At 45.4% G+C, this 18,450-nt stretch overlaps 2 protein-coding genes across 6 annotated transcripts in view; both read right to left on the bottom strand.

The window, feature by feature from the left end:
* Positions 1-26: 26 nt before the first annotated feature.
* Positions 27-5,570, bottom strand: LOC109139682 (uncharacterized). 4 transcript variants are annotated; one of them, XM_019263925.2, is made up of 5 exons: positions 4,508-5,570; positions 3,753-3,824; positions 3,053-3,653; positions 2,687-2,945; positions 27-2,504 (listed from the first exon to the last, which is right to left on the bottom strand). In XM_019263925.2, exons 3-5 carry the CDS (start codon positions 3,641-3,643, stop codon positions 2,317-2,319), a joined length of 1,038 nt encoding a protein of 345 aa, XP_019119470.1. In that variant the 5' UTR covers positions 3,644-3,653; positions 3,753-3,824; positions 4,508-5,570; the 3' UTR covers positions 27-2,316. The 4 variants fall into 4 exon arrangements, with proteins under 4 accessions (XP_019119470.1, XP_019119472.1, XP_027145709.1 ...); XM_019263927.2 differs by lacking the exon at positions 3,753-3,824; XM_027289908.1 differs by having other exon boundaries at positions 3,053-3,824.
* Positions 5,571-6,242: 672 nt separating this feature from the next.
* Positions 6,243-18,450, bottom strand: part of nrd1b (nardilysin b (N-arginine dibasic convertase)) — a 13,865-nt gene continuing 1,657 nt past the window's right edge. For both annotated transcript variants that reach the window (XM_027290076.1, XM_027290077.1), the window contains exons 2-31: positions 16,585-16,813; positions 15,519-15,783; positions 15,343-15,424; positions 14,535-14,688; positions 14,069-14,142; positions 13,880-13,975; positions 13,672-13,794; positions 13,541-13,598; positions 13,358-13,431; positions 12,856-12,925; positions 12,625-12,702; positions 12,427-12,547; positions 12,274-12,332; positions 12,093-12,147; positions 11,744-11,848; positions 11,514-11,637; positions 11,302-11,388; positions 11,078-11,197; positions 10,663-10,714; positions 10,431-10,581; positions 10,120-10,247; positions 9,877-10,039; positions 9,700-9,731; positions 9,475-9,613; positions 9,296-9,343; positions 9,057-9,109; positions 8,901-8,984; positions 8,612-8,819; positions 8,284-8,373; positions 6,243-7,773 (exon numbers count right to left, since the gene is read on the bottom strand). In XM_027290076.1, the coding sequence (XP_027145877.1) occupies positions 7,552-7,773; positions 8,284-8,373; positions 8,612-8,819; positions 8,901-8,984; positions 9,057-9,109; positions 9,296-9,343; positions 9,475-9,613; positions 9,700-9,731; positions 9,877-10,039; positions 10,120-10,247; positions 10,431-10,581; positions 10,663-10,714; positions 11,078-11,197; positions 11,302-11,388; positions 11,514-11,637; positions 11,744-11,848; positions 12,093-12,147; positions 12,274-12,332; positions 12,427-12,547; positions 12,625-12,702; positions 12,856-12,925; positions 13,358-13,431; positions 13,541-13,598; positions 13,672-13,794; positions 13,880-13,975; positions 14,069-14,142; positions 14,535-14,688; positions 15,343-15,424; positions 15,519-15,783; positions 16,585-16,799 (3,330 nt within the window). In that variant the 5' untranslated portion in view covers positions 16,800-16,813 and the 3' untranslated portion in view covers positions 6,243-7,551. The remainder of the gene's footprint in view (positions 7,774-8,283; positions 8,374-8,611; positions 8,820-8,900; positions 8,985-9,056; positions 9,110-9,295; positions 9,344-9,474; positions 9,614-9,699; positions 9,732-9,876; positions 10,040-10,119; positions 10,248-10,430; positions 10,582-10,662; positions 10,715-11,077; positions 11,198-11,301; positions 11,389-11,513; positions 11,638-11,743; positions 11,849-12,092; positions 12,148-12,273; positions 12,333-12,426; positions 12,548-12,624; positions 12,703-12,855; positions 12,926-13,357; positions 13,432-13,540; positions 13,599-13,671; positions 13,795-13,879; positions 13,976-14,068; positions 14,143-14,534; positions 14,689-15,342; positions 15,425-15,518; positions 15,784-16,584; positions 16,814-18,450) is intronic.

Here is an 18,450-nt window from a genome sequence, read left to right on the forward strand (position 1 = left end):
GATAAAACATTTGTATCCTGGTTGAATCTACATATGTATCAGTTTTTAGGTTAAAAGATATAGCACAATGCAAAAACAAGCAGCTTGGAAACATTACATTCTTTACATTCTTACCCTCAGAGGAGCTTGACTCAATATAGAAAAGGATCTGAAGATCACGCTCCAGCTCTGATAAAATAATCACTGATACAGAAAGCGGAAGAAAGTCTTTAAAGTGTCAGTTTACAACTTTACAACTTCTTCTGTTGATCATTAACATCCACACTCACTGAGCCCTAAAAACACGAGTAATAAACGTAATATATATATTATATATATAATAAAACGTAACATGTAATAATATATACATGCAAAACTTTCTAAGAACTTCATGTTGAGTCAGGAATGTAACAGTTGCCAAAACATGTATATATTTATGAAAAAATAAAACTACTGTCAAATGAAACTGGGACCCATTTTTATGATAGTAGGTCTTGCTGATCGCTCAGACAGCTGAAGAGGATCAGTAGCAGACTTTTATCTGGTCTGTTCCTTTCTTCAGGCTTCTTGAATGTGTGCAGCTCAAATCTCATTTAACCTTGAGCTATTATTGGTCTTTAATACATTGTTATCTATGGAAAATCCTAGATGAACTTTATTGATCTACATTAGTGTGCAAGTTTGTTGCCTTCAACCTGGAATTAAAATAGCTTTCTATTAGAACTTCATGTAATGGATATACACAAAATAGTACAAATTTGTGAAGTGAAATGAAAAATAAAAATAAAAAAGAGGCTTGCATGTAGCTTGTTTAAACAATGTAATAAAAACAAATGTGATAATCATTAATAATCACCACATCAAACCTGGCAAGAGAGTCGCCCACCAAAACTCAAGCACCAGACATGGAGGGTATTAATCAGACAGGCACCATGGAGACCAAAGACAACCCTGAAGGAGCTGTAAAGCTTCACAACTTCTGTTGGAATATATGTCCATAGGACAGATATTGAGATGATTAATTGCGCTAAATTCAGGGGGATTTTTAGTGGAAACTTGTTTCAGTCTGCCAGAGATTTGAGACTGGGGTGAAGGTTCACCTTCAAGCAGGTGAATGACCTTAAGCACACTGCTAAAACAACATTTGAGTAGCTTAAAGGAAAACATTTAAATGTCTTGAAATGGCCTAATCAAAGCCCAGACATCAATCCAATTAAGAATCTGTGTTATGAGATTGCTGTGCACCAGCAGAAGGAGCTAGAGCAGAGTCAGGTTTGCCTTGAAGAAGGCAAGAAGGTAAAAATCCCTGTGACTCGACGTCTTCTTCACTTCAGCAGTTTGGATCATTTTGTGTACGTGCATTACATGAAGTCCAAATTAAAAAATCATTTTTAATTTCAGCAAAATAGGACAAATGGGAGGACAGAGGGAAGGTCCCTGGATGTTGAGTAAATAACAGATTTAAAACATGCTATATAGACATTTAATTATGGATTTTCAATACATGTAAATGATACAATACATGTGAATAATGTGGATCCAGGAGGACAATAAACTACTTCAGGTATCACCAAGTGGGACCTAAGCAATATGACCTCTTACAGACAGACAATTCATATTACACGACAAAACATGTTGATGTTCCCTCAGGATGAATGAAAAAATCTGCTGGCTAAAATTTTACAATAGGGTTTATGAACCAGACCGAAAGTGTCAATTCACAAAACAATGTAAAACACATCACATATCACAAAACTCGACATCGATGGGTGCTGGAGTGAAATATAAGTGATGAATGGACTTGGTGCTTTTACAACACTGTCTTCATCGCCTCTTTGTTTGAAGCGATTTTCAAGTTCTTTAGTTTGGGTGTAGAAATCCTCATCAGAGCTCAGATCTGTCTGATACAGTTTAACTGGACAACAGGCAGAGTTTTCCTAAGATACTGGATGATACAACTGGCCATGGATTACAGAGTTCTGATGAGTTTCCATAGGTTTACAGTATGGACCAGTTTTTAGGCATTGGTTGTTTTTAATTACCAGTCTGTCATCAGATGACATTGTTCACAATCTCTGGATTTGCTGGTGACTGAAGATCACTGAGAACTGAAGGTGGACGTTGGTGTGAAGGCACTGAAGCTCTTCCTCCACTTTCAGTCAGCAAACGACAAAATGGTTCAACGCAGCCGTCTTGTGGACAGCAGAGGGTTAACTCCAGAAAGAACAATAAAATGAAAACTAGTTGAAACTAATTCCTCTTTGGCATTTTCATTTAAAATCAGTAAAAAGAATTGTGACGTCCAGCTCCCACTAAAAAGATGGATCGGTTTTTATCTCATGACGTGCAGCATGAAGCATTCATTTTCATGGAGCAAAGACTCCAACAACATTTCCATCCCCATCTCACCCTGAAACAGGATGGTGAGACTGCATCCGTTGTGTCCTCTGTGACTATGTCCTCTGTGACTATGTCCTCTGTCTCCTGTCTATTGGCAGGATGTTTAGGACGGAGCTTCCCTTGATCTACATAAACAAATGAGTAAATGGATTCATCAGTTAATGAACAAACTGCTGTTAGAATTGAAGTTTTAGAAGGCATGAATCAGTTTGCTTCAATCTGAACCTCTCCAGACGTTTCACGGCATTTCTAACATTAAGAAAACATGTAAATATACAGTGTGTGTGGAGTGAGAGAGTTTTCTTACCCATGTTGCGTTGCAGTTGTGAAGCAAGTTCACGCTGATCAATGTTGTTGAGTATGTCTATGGTGACGCGTAAAGCCTCGTCACATCTGTAGTACTGAGTCATCATCAAAGCGATGTCAATGATGTCCTGATGTTCCAGTCTGCCTTTAGGAATGGGTTTATACTCTGATTTATTGTACTTTAGTAGTTCCAAATTAAAAGACTTTAGATCCTTTGCATAGAGGTTTTCCAGGGTGTCCTTGATTAATATGGTAGCGTTCTGCAAGAGATTAAATGAAAACAAAGTTCACATCTTGTTTTATCTGTAATTACTGTGCAGATTCTTTCACCGTCAGCAGTACAAACAGAAATGCACTTCAGTTTTACCTCAGCACTTCCTTTCCTCTTTGTCTCCTGTGACACTGGTTGCTGGTCCTGTTTCTCCACTGGCAGATATGTCTTATTTTTGTGTTGCGATCTTCCCATGCCCATGCTGTTACGTTGCGTCACTGTTTTTAGACCGTCCAGTTTGTTCAGAATCTTAACAGCAGGCCCCTTCTTCAGCTCCAGATCCAGAAAGTCCTGCTTCTTGAAGCAAACAAGGCAATCTCCAGACACGTCTTCATCTTGGAACCGTTGTGCCTTTTTGTTATCGACCTTCACATGCTGCCGTAACCATTCGCTCACTTTCTCCTTTGTCCAGTGTTCTACATCAGATGGACACAGTGACTCGTGTTGTGATCCTGTCTTCAGCCTTTCTAGATGAGATGTGATTTTGACAGCAGGACCGTGTTTTATTCCTAAGTCCAGTACATCTTTCTTTTTGTATGCAATCAGAGCATCTCCAGACACTTCCTCTGCAATGAAGATGTCTGCACAAGTCTGTTGAATCTTGACTTCTGTCATCAGCCACCGGTGAACGTCTTCTTTGGTCCATGCGTCAATCTCAGGTGGTGGCTCAGTTCCTGACTGGCTCATGATGGTTCAACTGAAAAGGAACTGAAGCAGCATCAGATCACACACATATGCTGTGGTCCTGATGACAATACATGTTTCTTTCTGTATGCATTGGAGAGTCTCCAGACACCTTCTCTGTACTGAATGTGTCTGCACAGCTGTGATGAACTTTGACCTCTGTCATCAGCCACTGGTAGACCTTCTAAAAGAAATTGAAACAGGATGTGGTATGAAAAAAAAACCCAGACTAAAATGAAAGCAGCGTATTCCAATCTGATGATCAAAAAAACACCAAACTGCTCAATGCATCAATGTTAAATAAATGATAGTTATCAATTATTGGCAATATGTACATATATTTCATGTGAAGGAAACTTTTTCTACATCTGTATTTTTATTTTGAGCGATAGTTCTGTGCATTTCTTGAAGACACTAAAATGTTTCAGTGTAACATTTAAAATGAGTGGAAACAATTATCTTCATTATGTTTTTAACTACTGATCAGTTTCTTTGTCAGTCCATCAAATATTTGCTGTAAAAAATATCCTGCTGCCTTAAAGTTGGTCTTAAGATGTCAGAAATGTATTTGTCTGTATTTTGCAAATCATCACACTTAAATTACTTGATTAATTATTACCTGATTATTAAAACCTTTGGCAAATAACTTTCTGATGGCTGCTAAACTTTAAAATATGTGATGTCATTGAGGAGATGTTTTGATCTTCAGGGAAACATCGTTCAGGTTAAAACTTCCTTGTTTGAGAATAGCTTTTTAAAACTGAAGAGATTTGGTAGAAAAACAACCACAGTAGACACCGTGCAGTCTGCTGTCCTGTCCAACACCACATTACAGTTACAACAGGTAGGAAACATTACAGTACATACCTTCAGGTCAGTTCAAGTCAGGATCTTCATCAGTGATCAAAACAGAAGTTCAAACTTGGGCTGTGATCGAACAGAAGAGATTTTTAAAATGACATTATGTGGATTATTCATTCTGCCAAAGAGGAAGCTGCAGCTAAAGAGACGAGTCTGTAAAAATGTGCTGAAGAAACAAACAGCATCCTGTCAGTGTAGATCATACGTGCTCTTTGAATGCTTCATAACCACTAAGAAGCTTCTTCATTTAGCTGCTTACGTGCAGAACATCATGCATGCAAACTCTGTAGGACCAATAAAAGCTTTCAACTTTTACCACATATGAAGAAATAAAGAAATAAAGACGCTGAACATCAGACATGAAACTGTTGGAAACCACTCTAGCTCAAGCTTTGTGTGGGAAAATGTCACAGCTGACAAAAGTGTGAATTATTTCTGATATGAAACAAAGTAAAAAGCTTCACTGATGAAATAAGAGATTCATTTCATTTAGGTTTTCTTAGTCAAAGAAAAAATCAGATTTGGTTCTTCTGGTCCATCATGACAGAAGAACACGGCGTCATTGTTCAAAGGAAATGAAGAGCTTGGAGACGAATGATTCTTAATCCCATCAACATTCAAAATACAAATATCATGACAACAAATAGTAAAATAAAATGTTCCAGATCAAATCATATCAGACTGATGCATTTATAATTAGAAATGTTGTTAATGATATACGAGGACAGCTTCTCCAAGAATCCAGTTTGAAGGCGAGTATTGTTTTTAAAATTGTGATATTGGTGCCGATATTTCAGTTTCAGTATTTATACCACAATAACAAACTGTTAAGTGTTGAAACATGTTTATATTCCTCAAACTGCATCAAGTATTTTAGTCCGACATACAGGACTACTGTCATACTTCCTGTAATATACGGTGAGAATGCAAACATCACTTCTGCTATGGATTCAACCACTGATCATTTTCTTGGTCAGTCAGTCTTGTTGTGGAGAAGTTGAAGAAGTCAAAGGTCAAAGGTCAGGAGTTCAGAAAGTGTTCAGGAGCCTCTGATGTCTGATGCTGTATTATTTATTGACGCTTGGCCAAGGAGAATTAGAGACACTCTCAAAGTTCATCAGAAGTGCCTGAGTCGGTCTCACATTCTGCCCAACTCATCCTGGTGGATCGACTTTAAACCCCAAGATAACAGCACAAATTAGTCACAGAGAATGTCTTTACCCATGGAGGTGTTATTGTCAGCATGTTCTAGTCTGGAGACACAGATGTCTGTTTACGCAGATTGGACCGTCAACAACAAGCTATTTATTATGTCTATGAAGGCAGCAACAGGTCTCTGTGACCCTGGACACCACAGTGTTGAGATAGACTGGCACCTACTGTTCCCAACCAAAGCCAAACAACTAATACTGCTGAGGACCTCAAGGCCCACACGGGACCTCGTGTAACCTCAGGATAGAAAACTCCAGAACAAGTCCAATATTTGTCATCAAATAGTGAATAATTTAGTTTCCATCGTCAAAGATTTTTAGTTTTTACTCAGGAAATTTTAAGAAGCTGAAATCCGTGAGACATTTTTTTAGTTTTCTGATGTTCAAACGGCCGATCAGGACAAATAAATGATTTAAGATGCCATTGATGTTGAATTTTCAGGTTGAAGTCACTTGATTGAATCGGACGATGACAGCAGCTGGTTAAAACGTGACGTCACAGTGAAGGAACATTACAAACTTGAAAACTCTTTTTATTATTTGATTTTATTCTTTTAAAGACAGAACAATCCAAAAAAAACAAACTTTTGATGAAGTTTTTGAGTATTGTACTTTTAATTATCGCCGAAATGCAGATCGAGTTAATTGAAATTATTTTGGTGGCCGTCACAAACTACTGCAGTACATCCCACCACATACTGTTAGTCTATACATTTAGTTTGTCATATACATCCTCCTTTATTACAGTATGAACACGTGAACATGGAAATCATACGTAATAAATAAAAACAGCTGTTTTTTTAGTTCTGCCCTTCTTGTTGTCGTTCGTAACCGACCCTGAGTCATCGCGCTGCATTCACTTCACCTGGGAATAGTCGTACAAATCATTTCACAGTTTAAAGCAGCGAGGAAACGTTCAGACTCATTTCATGCCATGATTGTAGTTTTCTGTACTTCGGTTGTTTGTTTGCATTTTTTCACAGTGACAATGGAAACAGTCGAAGAGTCAGTCGAGCTGAGTCTTGTATCAGAGAGAAGCTCCGGGCCTGAATTTATCGAGCGTCTGCAGTTAATCCGTCCTTACTAATTCATTTAAAGTTATCAACTTGTGTCAGCGTTGATGTTCAGGAGAGATCCTGTGACTTGAAGCTGAAACTCAACACTGATTACTGTCAGTTAATCTGGTGACCAGTCTTTTGATTAACTGTTTAATTGATTGATTAGTTGTTGGGTCCATGAAATGTTTGTTTTTAGGAAGATTTAATTGAATTAATGGCTGCAGTGGTTCTGTTGGACTCTTTTCTCAGTGTTTTAAACAATGATAGACGAGCCGTGAGTTCAGACTGTTACTGTGAAGCGACCTCAGTGTGTCTGCTTCATGTAAAACAATGTAAGGACTGGGCGGGACAGAGTCACATGATCTGTCCTTAGTTTGAATTGCAAACGTCTCGTTGGTCGGTCATGGAGTCGGAACCTTCAGCATCATGTTTTTTGCATATATCCTGTAAGCTACAGTACAGCAGACCACTGCCCGCACACATGAAGCCTTTAGCTACATAATGAAGTCTTAAATGTTTCAAACTGTTGTTTCTCAGATGGATTATGGATGTTTTATGAATACAGGCGCAGATTGTTCCCACAGGATGTGAATGCAGCATTATTACAACCACTCATAAAAACAAAGTAACTAAAGACGTGAAAAGTTCCTCAGTTTCGTTCTAAAAGTGTCCTTTTGGCTCAAACATTAACGCTAGCTGTTTCCATGGTTACTTTATTATCTCGGACATAGAGACCTAACGAGCATGTCTTCGGCCTCCGTCCGGTCTTGTTTGCAGTGACCTAGCTGAGGATTTTGTGGTAAGGGTGGAGGCAGAGGGAGGAGGTGAACGCTCTGATGTCGCTGATGAGCGTGACGTCCTGGAGCGATGGCGACGAGGCCGGCAGGAAGGTGAGCTCACTCACTTCGCCGTAGGACGAGGAGGGAGGTTTGTCGGAGCTGTCCGAGCCGCAGGAGGTGCTCTGCTCCGGCGGGTCGTTCTCCTCCACCCCGAAACCGACCACCTGACCCGGAAAACAAAGCAGGTAAAGATTCATCTCAACATTTATCGCTGTCCTGCTGTGGACGGAGACGGAACCGATTTTAGACGTGAAAACTTCAACATCAGCAATATTATGATATATTCTCTGCTTTATCTTGACGACAAACAGACTGAAGCAGTTCATTATCTTCGTTTACAAAAAAATTTAACCTCAGAACACCAGCTGTTGGTGGAATCACAGCCTCGATCTGCAGCAACTAACGTTGGTTCAAACCGACGTGTTAAACACTGAAATCACAAAGTTACGATGAAGACGGCACGCAGGGTAACTTTCTGAAAACAACAGATCGATGGAAAGCTTCAGTTTTTATGTGTCCACAGGACATCGTTTAGCTTCATGTTGGTCCTCGTCATCGGCTGACTGTGGATCAGAACCTCAAACCACACTGACTAACAAACTAACTCCTGTTTGTTAAATCTGGATTTGTCAGTTTTCAGTTCAGATGACATCAGTGAACATGAACACACTCACATGGACGCTGAGCTTCCTGCTGCTCGTGTTTCTGTGCTCCAGGAACCAGGAGACCAGCTCCTCCTGACTGAAGAGCTTCAGGGCCTCGATCTGCAGCAGACCACAGCGTGGTTAGAACCACAGAACCAGAACCACAGACCTGAAGCCACACTGGCTGTTCTCTCATACAAAGTCATAACTAGGAGAAAAAACTGCTCGTCCCAAAGGTTAAAAAACAAATTGTGACAGGTGAGTTTCATTTGATTTCCTCTTGACATGATTATTTTTCTAGAAGTACGTTGATTCTTTATTTGGTTTGCTTCATTCTGGAACTAAAAGGGCGTCCCACCTCCTTGTTGAGCCGCTTGAAGACGTACTGCTGCGTGACGACCTCAAACCAGTTGCGGTCCACTTCCTCCCCCAGGTGGGCGTCCTCACACTCCTTCAGCTTGATGAGAGCCGTCACCTGCGTCTTAAAGGCCTCTTCGCTCAGACTCGCCAAACGCTCGCCGAAGCTGACCAGGAACTCCTCGATCTTCGCCTCGACGAACTCCGTGCTGCGAGGACAAACGAGACGAGTGTTTAAACAGGAAAAGAAATCTACGCTGGAGTCAGGCGTGCAGAAAAGGTCTGCTCACCTGAACTTGGTGGCTTGTGTTTCCACGGTGACGGAGAAACCCAGCACCCCTGAGGTGTTCCTGCAGGTCGGGTACACCTGGTACCTGAAACGAGATGAGATCATGTGATTAAACAGACTCTGACTTCATGTTAAAGTAGAAATGAGCAACACTAACCCCAGCGTCTCCTTCGTCCTGAGGAAGTCGAAGCAGGGCTCCTCCATGTGCATCTGTGGACACGGACACAGTCAGATCAACCATCAAACATACGACTCAGCGTGTTTCCACACGTGTGTCGCAGAGTTTAACACAAGTTTCATCAGTCATGTGACTTTAATGTTTACAGCGTTGATTTATGGCACATGCAGCCAAAAAGTTTGATCTCCAGGTATCAAGGTAGGCTGAAGGAAACTCACCACCATCAGCTCCATCAGGGCGTGTTCTCTGAGGTTCTTCAGGCCCGACTGCAACACAAAGAACCGAGATTCAAACCCACGAACACGAGAGAACAATGAGAAGAAACGTGACTGTCTTCAGGAGGGCGAGGCGATCCTTCTCTTTAGTGAACGTAGAGAAGTGTGATGGTTTTTCTCACCTGGTAGTAGACGGTGACCTCGGAGTTGGCGTCTCCTTTGTTGAGAGACTTGACCTTGCAGAGATGATGCGTCTGAGGCAACTCCACCACACGGAACAACACGGGGACCTCTGCTGACAGAGGCTGGAACTGCAGCTTACTGCAGAGACACATTCACCTGTTTGTTATGTGGAAACGTCACGTCTGACTAAAACATGAGTAAAATGAATGAAGCGGAATACTCACTCGATGAAGTACTGCAGAAACTCTTTGGACTCCTGTTGGAAGAAACGAGGTGAGTGATCACACTGAGCTGGAAACGTTTCATAAGACCAAAGAACGTGTCCGATCTTATGAATGAGACGTGAAGCACATTTTACAGTTTCACGTGAACGCGTCATTCAGAGCGTCGGCGTGTCTCACCGCACTCGTGAAGTTTCCCTGCACGAGTCCTTCCGTGTACAGCTCCGCCTTCATCCCGCTGACAAAGGTCAGGAGGTCGTCGACGGTCAGTCCCTTCATCACTGCCTGATACTTCTGAATGACCGACCAGCGACAGTGCTCCAGGATCAACAGACGAACGTCCCTGCAGAGACAAACATCCGTCTGAGTTCAGTCACACAAACACGGCAAGAAAACCAACTCGAGAGAGAGGGAGTGACGTACTTGCCGAGCCTCTCGGGTTTGATGAGGATGTTGAAGTAGGTTTTCTTCAGCTGCTCAGAGAACATGGTGAAGACGCCCGGCTCTGCGGTGAACTCGGCCAGATGATCCACGATCAGCTTCAACAGCAGCTGAAACACCAACCGAGAAGTACATTTACTCGAGTACTCTGGCCTTAGTAACAGGATACAATCAGTGAAACAAGTCGTGGACACATTAATAAGTTCAACAGTGTTCTCCCTCGTCCTGATGTAGAAATATCTGTAGCTTTATATCTAATATCTTTAGCTGCTGTTCACAGCTCGTCTCCTCACCGGCAGCTTGTGGTTGAAGCCCTTCAGTCGGATCACCAGTCCGTGCTCTCCGGCCACCAGCTTGTATCCCAGCTGAGCCACGTCGGCCTCGTAGGCCGGTTCCGCCAGGTTGTGAGCCAAGATGTTGACAAAGAGGTCAAAGAGGACGAGACTGAAAGAGGAAGAACACACGGTGAACACGACGGACACGACAAGTTAAATTCATCATCCTGAATCAGGGCCGGGCTCGTACTTCTCTGGACTCTTCTGGATCATCGGGGTGATCAGGTTGAACCGGATATAAGCTGAAAGACAGAAAACATCATGTCAGGTCAGTCTTAGTCTCATGAAGCAGCGATGATTCAACTCTTCCAGCAGGTGGCGCCGTTTGACCGGCTGAGATACAAGAGGCCTCCACATCAGACATGTTTCACACTGCTTCTGATTGGCTGGTTGTCTGGGTAGGTCTCTGTTTAACCTGGTCAGATCACCATGGTAACCGATGCTGCACACCTGACCTGTTCTGGAGGAGACACCGTACATTCACACAGCGTGTAGCAGTTTGCTCAGTGTTACCATGGGAACCTGCAGCCATCCAGTTTGTAACCAGCAACCACCTGATGATCAAAGGAACGCCTCTGTTGGCGCTCCGTGACACCTGGACTCACCTTTGGGGATCTTGAACTTGTTGTCCTTCTTGTACCACAGACAGCCTCGATCCGTGTTCACGATCCGGACGGGGAACTCGGAGTCCGGACAGTCGGACGTTTTCAGGGTGAAATCCGTCGCTGCAGAGCGAAGAAGAAGAAAAACAACAACAACCTGATGAACAGCTGAGCGGGACGGATCCATGTTTGTAGTTTTTAACTCCTCTGTGTGTGTCTGTGCTGACCGATGAATCTGTTCTCAGCAGGAAGGTGGAGCTCAGAGTTCAGCTCAAAGTCTGATGTCCAGCGCTGAGCCCACTCCTCAGAGACGTCTGGTGAGACGAAACAAACATCCACAGATTTAACAGGTCAGTGCAGCATCAGCAGGGTTAACAGAAAAGTTACATCATAAGATTTAATTAAAGATTATTAATAATTAACTGTGTGTGTGTCGTACCCTCCATGTTGTAGCAGGTACCGAACCACTTCTCTCTGAGCGGACAGTGACCTTCGTTCTCCGGTGACAGCAGCAGCAGATTCGCTCGGTCAGGAGTCAGCAGGGACAGAGCAGCACTGATGACCTGAACACACACACACAGTTATATAAACGTCCTGAACAAACACACACACTGACTCACTCCTGTGCGTGTGACCAGGTGTGCACTGAGGGGGGCGGGGCTTGGTTACCTGCTGGTCGTACTCAAACATGAGCTGGTCTCCGGTCAGGAAGTCGTCTTTAGGAAACAGCTGCATGTTCTCACAGATGTTCTCCACAAACTCGATGGGATCCGTCTGACACAGATGAAAGACTCGTTAACGGATTAATTAAGTTCATTATTCCATACGAACACACACACACACACACACACACACACACACACACACACGCGATTATCTGAGATGATTGACAGCTGTGTGCTCATCATAATTAACGCAGCTCTAATGATCATATGATGAATTACAGCTGATTGTTGATCACCAGCTGACACACCTGTGTTGTCATTTGGTTGTAAACACGTTAATTTGAGGTTCTTACCTGCTCCTGATAGTGGAACTCGTTGGCTTCGATCTTCTGAATTTCTTCATAGATCCTGAAACATGAAACAAGACGAGGAGACGTGTTTACGTGCACGCAGCGTGATTTTAAGAGACGTCAGGCTGAAGTGTAACGTGATCCGTGATGTTCACGTCACGTGTAGTTTTCTAAATGATCTGACCTCTGCTGTGGACCCAGAGTCTGCAGCATCTTCAGGTACTGGAACACAAAGTGGACCACCTGCACAGACAGTGAGGCGTTCAGGAACGCAAAACTACAACAGTTTCTTATTGTGTGTGTGTGTGTGTGTGTGTGTGTGTGTGTGTGTGTGTACCTGGTAGAAGTTCTCGTAGCCCTGGTCAGTGAGGGTGATGGAGATGGAGAAGATGGAGTAGGTGGTGTTCTGGTCGAAACCCGTCTCGCTGTTCCCTCCAAACAGAGCCAGAGCCCAGCACCTGCACACACACACACACAGTATGTAACATCACTCAGTAACTACAATACTAAAGTAATCCATTTATTTGGGACTCACTTCTTCCTGAGCAGTGACAGGATGCTGCCGGTTCCTTCGTGTCCGATCAGCCACGAGATATAATGAAGAGGTTTCACCCTGACACACACACACACACACACACACACACACACACACACACACACACACACACACACACACACACACAGTGTGACTCGCTGTAGAACATCACAGTCAGATTAAAAGTAATCTGGATACTCTGAGTACGGAGACGTCTGGACTCTGACTCACCTGTAGTGTTTCCCCTGCGGTGGGACGGCCCAGCTGATGGTCAGAGCGTGAACCTTCCTCACAGGAACCACTGCAACACACACACACACACACACACACACACTAATGTTCATATGAGATAATAATTTTTTTTTACTGAGTCCGTCGTAGACCAGGTTGTGGTCATGTTTGTGGGTCAAAGACATCCAACTTAAATCAGATGAATTCATACCGACACGTTCTGATCCACTAAAGTTCGACACAGATCAGCAACATGTTCTGGCTGCAGCAGGCTGCCACACTACGTTACACTCCTGCATGAACACACCTCATTGTTTCAAGTTATTAAACAAATTATTTTTGCCTTCAACCTGCATCTCTCCTTCGTGTTCGTCATAGTCGGGTCGTGACACCGCTGAATATTTTCAATGAATACTGAGCTCAGTGGCCGATCGATCTAATGTACATTAAGATTAACACAACTAATAACAACAAGAACAATATTAATAAAACAGTGTTTGACCTCTGTAGAGTTTGTTGAAGGCCGGCGTGTCAAACGGCTGCTGGAGGTCAGAGAAGTCAGCTGGAGGTTCACCGCTGGAAACAAAAAACAGAAAGACTTCATTCATCGGATCAGTGTCATGTGATCGTCAGGTGTGTGTGTGTGTGTGTGTGTGTGTGTGTGTGTGTGTGTGACACGTCTTACTTGTTGGGGACTTTGATGAAGATCTCTCTCACCCACTGCTCCAGAGTGTCCAGAGTCTCTGAACAACAGAAACACTGTGAGCCTCACACTCGCTGTGATCAATGTGAACATGTGGTGGTTTGTGTGTTCACCTTTGGACTGAACGGCGAGTGTCATGTAGTGAGCAGAGTAATATCTCTTCCAGAAGTGTCTGAGTCTCTGGTAGGTGTTGATCTGCTTCTCTCTGGGCTCGTGCTTTAATGTCTGAGCGTTACCTGACAGGAAACAGACGTTCAGCAGTGACGACGCGTCAAACTGAAGCTTTGACTCCACTCGTGCAGACGTGTGAGTCGGTCTTACCCCAGCAGAACTTGCTCATGGGATGTCCTGGTTTAGCCAAACTCCCAAACAGCATCTCCTTACGATGAGAGTCAGACGGCCTCGCTAACTGGTACTCTAAAGAGACATGGAGGCAGACGGACAAACTTATTTCAGAGCACGGCGATGCTGCAGGTTAAAGTGTCTCAGTACAGACGTGACGTGACTCACCGCTGTCCACGGCCTCCACCTCTCTGTCGATGGCGTCTTCTATCATCAGAGGACAGATGAAGAACTGAGCCCACCTGATGTGGATCACATCAAACACAAGATTTTTATTTTGATTATTGAACTTCAATATTCAATGATCTGTGAAAGAAATCCGTCTGTCTCAGTACATTCTCGCAGTGTGAATGTTTGTGGGGAACCATGAGGCTGCTGAGAGAACATCGGTCGACCCGTTGGTGAGCAGCCGAGCGCTCGTGGTCATCGTTAATGACCCGGTTGACCTCCCATCAGAGAGCCAGATGGCCCGTGAAGACCTGCCATCGATACGGACGCAGGACGCCGGCCTTCACGGCGGGGCGACGCCCAAAACCTCATGTCCTGACAGGAAGTTCCCCATCACTAACACTCAGTATCAAGGCTCCGTTCTGGTTCTGGAGGATAAACATCTTGTTTTGGACGACAGCCTCACCTGTCGAGCGCCTCTCTGAAATACTTCCTCTGGACGTCGAACTGGAAGATGGTTCTCTCGCAGTCGGTGGAGGCGTTGTCGCTGCCGCCGTGCTTCTTCAGAAAGGCGTCGAAGCCGTTCTCCGCCGGGTATTTCTCGCTGCCCATAAACACCACTGAACACCAGAGGACAGAGATGAAGCATCAGAAACACCAACACAGACAGTCCAGCTCATTTCCTTAAAGTTTAGATCGTCTCCTCTCAGGTAGGTGGTCGCTGTTCATCGAGACGCTGCTCACGTCACGTGACAGCGCCGGTTTGACAGTGTCGACAGACGTAACATTAATTTGGTCACAGCCCAAAGAAACAGTTCAAATCAGGTTTTTGTGCAGGATTCAGTCACATGTAGCTTTGGACCATAAAAAACATCAACGTTTATAGATCAGTGTGTGTTTGGTTTGTCAGACTCCCTCTGTAGAAATAAAAGACTCTGCTACAGTAACACGATAATGAAAACAGAGTTATGAAGATTACATTCTGTTAATCTGACACTACATGAAGATATGAACGAGTAATACGAGTTCTGCTGTCAGCTTTTTCAAAATGAACTCGACGACGCTGAGAAGATTCCTGTAAGTCTGATCGAGCCGCTCTGTCACGAGTTTCAAACTAAACACACTGACGTTTACGTCAGCCAGTCAGGAGTTAAAACACGATGACAACAACAACGATATTTGGTCCATGATGAGAAAACTAATCTTGAGATTTTCCAGCTCTTCTCAGCCTCTCAGAAACACGCTAACATGTGAAATCAGCTTGTGTCACTCACTGTGCTCCAGGAAGTGGGCGAGGCCGGGCAGGTCGTCCGGATCGCTGAAGCTCCCCACGCTGATGCACAGAGCGGCTGCTGCCTGCAAACAAGACAAGTCCACCTTAAATCCAGTTCAAACACACCTGCAGTGCTGACAGGAAGTGAGCCTCTGCAGGTGAACAGTGTTGAATCACCTGCTTCTCAGAGCTCCCTCTCTTCTTCTTTGCTGCGTTGTCCTCGTCCAGCTCATCGAAGTCGCTGTCCTGCTCCTCCTCTTCATCTTCCTCCTCGTCTTCCTCCGACCCCTCTCCAGAATCCCCTTCTTCCTCACCTTCCTCCTCCTCCTCCTCCCCGTCCTCCGCCTCCCCCTTGTCCTCTCCGCTGTCCTCCCCCTTCCCGTCCGCACCGCTGAAGTCTGAGATGAGCAGCGCTCGGAGGCCGTTACTCAGCTCGATGTATCTGTGGAGAGATCGTTCAGAGGTGAGCAGCCACGTCCTATTACATCACATCATTCATCGTCACCTGACACCAACATGTAAACAGGAAGTATAGCGTTAGAGATTGAGGAGGTGCTGGAGCTCCTGGGCTCCTTCCTTTGGGGGTTTTCCGGTCACATCGAGCTGGAGGAGACTGTGCAAACCCAAAATTCACTGGAGGAACTATACGAGCCATCTGGCCTGGAAACACTTTGACAACGCCCACGAGGAGTTCCTGCCAACGCAACCTCAGACAAGAAGAAGAGGACGGGTGATGAAGAGGACGGGTGATGAAGAGGACGGGTGATGAAGAGGACGGGTGATGAAGAGGACGGGTGAAGAAGAGGGCTCGTCCTGCACAGAACTTTACACACTCGGCATCGTCTCCCATCAGATCCTCAAAGCTGCTGATCAGCAGATACGAACAGCGATGCACCTGCCGAGTGTCCGACAGGATGAAAAGCAGCTTTCAGTCGGAGGTGTGTCGTACCTGGGTCCAGACTCCACCCAGTCTGACTTAAAGCAGTTTGTCTGTTTACACCGTGAAGCAGCAGCGTGACGTTCAAACACAGACAGGCTGATTCGGCACTGTAAACATGTCTGTAGATTTCATGGTGAAGAAATGAAACACTAATCTTTAATTTAATGACATTTTATTTTGGAAAATCTACAAACATTTTGAATTATGGAATAAAAAATCTTAGTAGTGTTTATTGTGTTACCATGGTTACCAAATGATCTAATATCATGTGCAGCGTCCTGTCTGACACTCTCCTCCTCTCACCTGTATTTCTTCGGGTCGCTCGGTGATTTGATGATCTCCGGGTCTCCCTGCTCTCCTGCAGCGGCAGCTCCTCCTCCTCCTCCTCCTCCTCCTCCTCCTCCATCTCCAGCATCCACCAGAGTCCTGACGTCCTGTGGCGGAGGCTCGCCCTGGTCTGGAGCAGATACCGGTCCCGGCACGCTGCTGCCACACGCTGACTTGCTGGTTTGAGGCATTTTGACGGAGTCCTCTGGAGATGCAGGAAGACACGCGTGTTAAAGAACACACATGAACTACACGCGGCGCTGCTGCACTGTCAGCACACGTGGACACGTCTGTCATGTGACCTCGATCAGTGCGAGCCCGACCTGAGCAGAACCGCTCCGACGCTGCTGCGTCTGAATGAAGCTGAAACAATTAGTGAACGATTAACGATCAATAAAAATGTTTTGTTTGGTCGCGGAACATAAACATTTAGTTTGAAATAAAACAATTAAAAACATCTCAGCAGATTTATTTGTAAGTTTGAATCATTCATTGAACAGTATTCTGCAGTCCACGAGCTCACAGGTGTCTTCAACAGTCTGTGTGTGGTCCAGGTACAGAGATCACCTGTGCAGGTAGGGGGCGTGGCCTCAGCAGCCCTGCAGGAAGCAGATATTCAAGTGGACCTGCAGGAAATCTGGTTTAGTCAAGATGATGCTAAAATATATTTTCAACTATGTTTAAGTTTCCTGTTAAAGGGCCGATCTTTACTTTTGAAAATTACCTGTTTATTTCCGTTAATTCCAGTGGAAAGTTTCCAACTTGAATTTTTCAACCCTGAACTCCAATAATAAACAGATCAGTGTGATCATGTGACCGAGGTCAGAGATCTTTGAGTTACAGTGACCGCTGAACTGAGAGGAGCAGGGAGAGGAGCAGAGAGAGGAGCAGGGAGAGGAGCAGGGAGAGGAGCAGGGAGAGGAGCAGGGGAGGAGCAGAGAGAGGAGCAGGGAGAGGAGCAGGGAGAGGAGCAGAGTGAGGAGCAGGGAGAGGAGCAGGGAGAGGAGCAGGGAGAGGAGCAGAGTGAGGAGCAGGGAGAGGAGCAGGGAGAGGAGCAGGGAGAGGAGCAGAGAGAGGAGCAGGGAGAGGAGCAGGGAGAGGAGCAGAGAGAGGAGCAGGGAGAGGAGCAGGGAGAGGAGCAGGGAGAGGAGCAGGGAGAGGAGCAGGGAGAGGAGCAGGGAGAGGAGCAGGGAGAGGAGCAGGGAGAGGAGCAGGGAGAGGAGCAGGGAGAGGAGCAGGGAGAGGAGCAGGGAGAGGAGCAGAGAGAGGAGCAGGGAGAGGAGCAGGGAGAGGAGCAGGGAGAGGAGCAGGGAGAGGAGCAGGGAGAGGAGCAGGGAGAGGAGCAGGGAGAGGAGCAGAGAGAGGAGCAGAGAGAGGAGCAGAGCAGGGAGAGGAGCAGGGAGAGGAGCAGGGAGAGGAGAGAGGAGCAGAGAGAGGAGCAGGGAGAGGAGAGAGTGAGGAGCAGGGGAGCAGGGGAGGAGCAGAGAGAGGAGCAGAGTGAGGAGCAGGGAGAGGAGCAGGGGAGGAGCAGAGAGAGGAGCAGAGAGAGGAGCAGAGCAGGGAGAGGAGCAGGGAGAGGAGCAGGGAGAGGAGAGAGGAGCAGAGAGAGGAGCAGGGAGAGGAGAGAGTGAGGAGCAGGGGAGCAGGGGAGGAGCAGAGAGAGGAGCAGGGAGAGGAGCAGGGAGAGGAGCAGGGGAGGAGCAGAGAGAGGAGCAGAGAGAGGAGCAGAGCAGGGAGAGGAGCAGGGAGAGGAGCAGGGAGAGGAGAGAGGAGCAGAGAGAGGAGCAGGGAGAGGAGAGAGTGAGGAGCAGGGGAGCAGGGGAGGAGCAGAGAGAGGAGCAG

The sequence above is a fragment of the Larimichthys crocea genome, chromosome XVII (genome assembly GCF_000972845.2).
Source record: "Larimichthys crocea isolate SSNF chromosome XVII, L_crocea_2.0, whole genome shotgun sequence".
Taxonomy (NCBI): domain Eukaryota; kingdom Metazoa; phylum Chordata; class Actinopteri; family Sciaenidae; genus Larimichthys; species Larimichthys crocea.

Bases quoted from the DNA above. Each gene is read 5' to 3' on its own strand.
- LOC109139682 (XM_019263927.2), bottom strand. From the start codon at position 3,643: ATGAGCCAGTCAGGAACTGAGCCACCACCTGAGATTGACGCATGGACC. The intron at 2,946-3,052 runs GTAAAACTGAAG...AATCTCTTGCAG, and splicing joins AGAGGAAAGGAAGTGCTGAG to AACGCTACCATATTAATCAA. The intron at 2,505-2,686 runs GTAAGAAAACTC...TTGTTTATGTAG, and splicing joins ACAACTGCAACGCAACATGG to ATCAAGGGAAGCTCCGTCCT.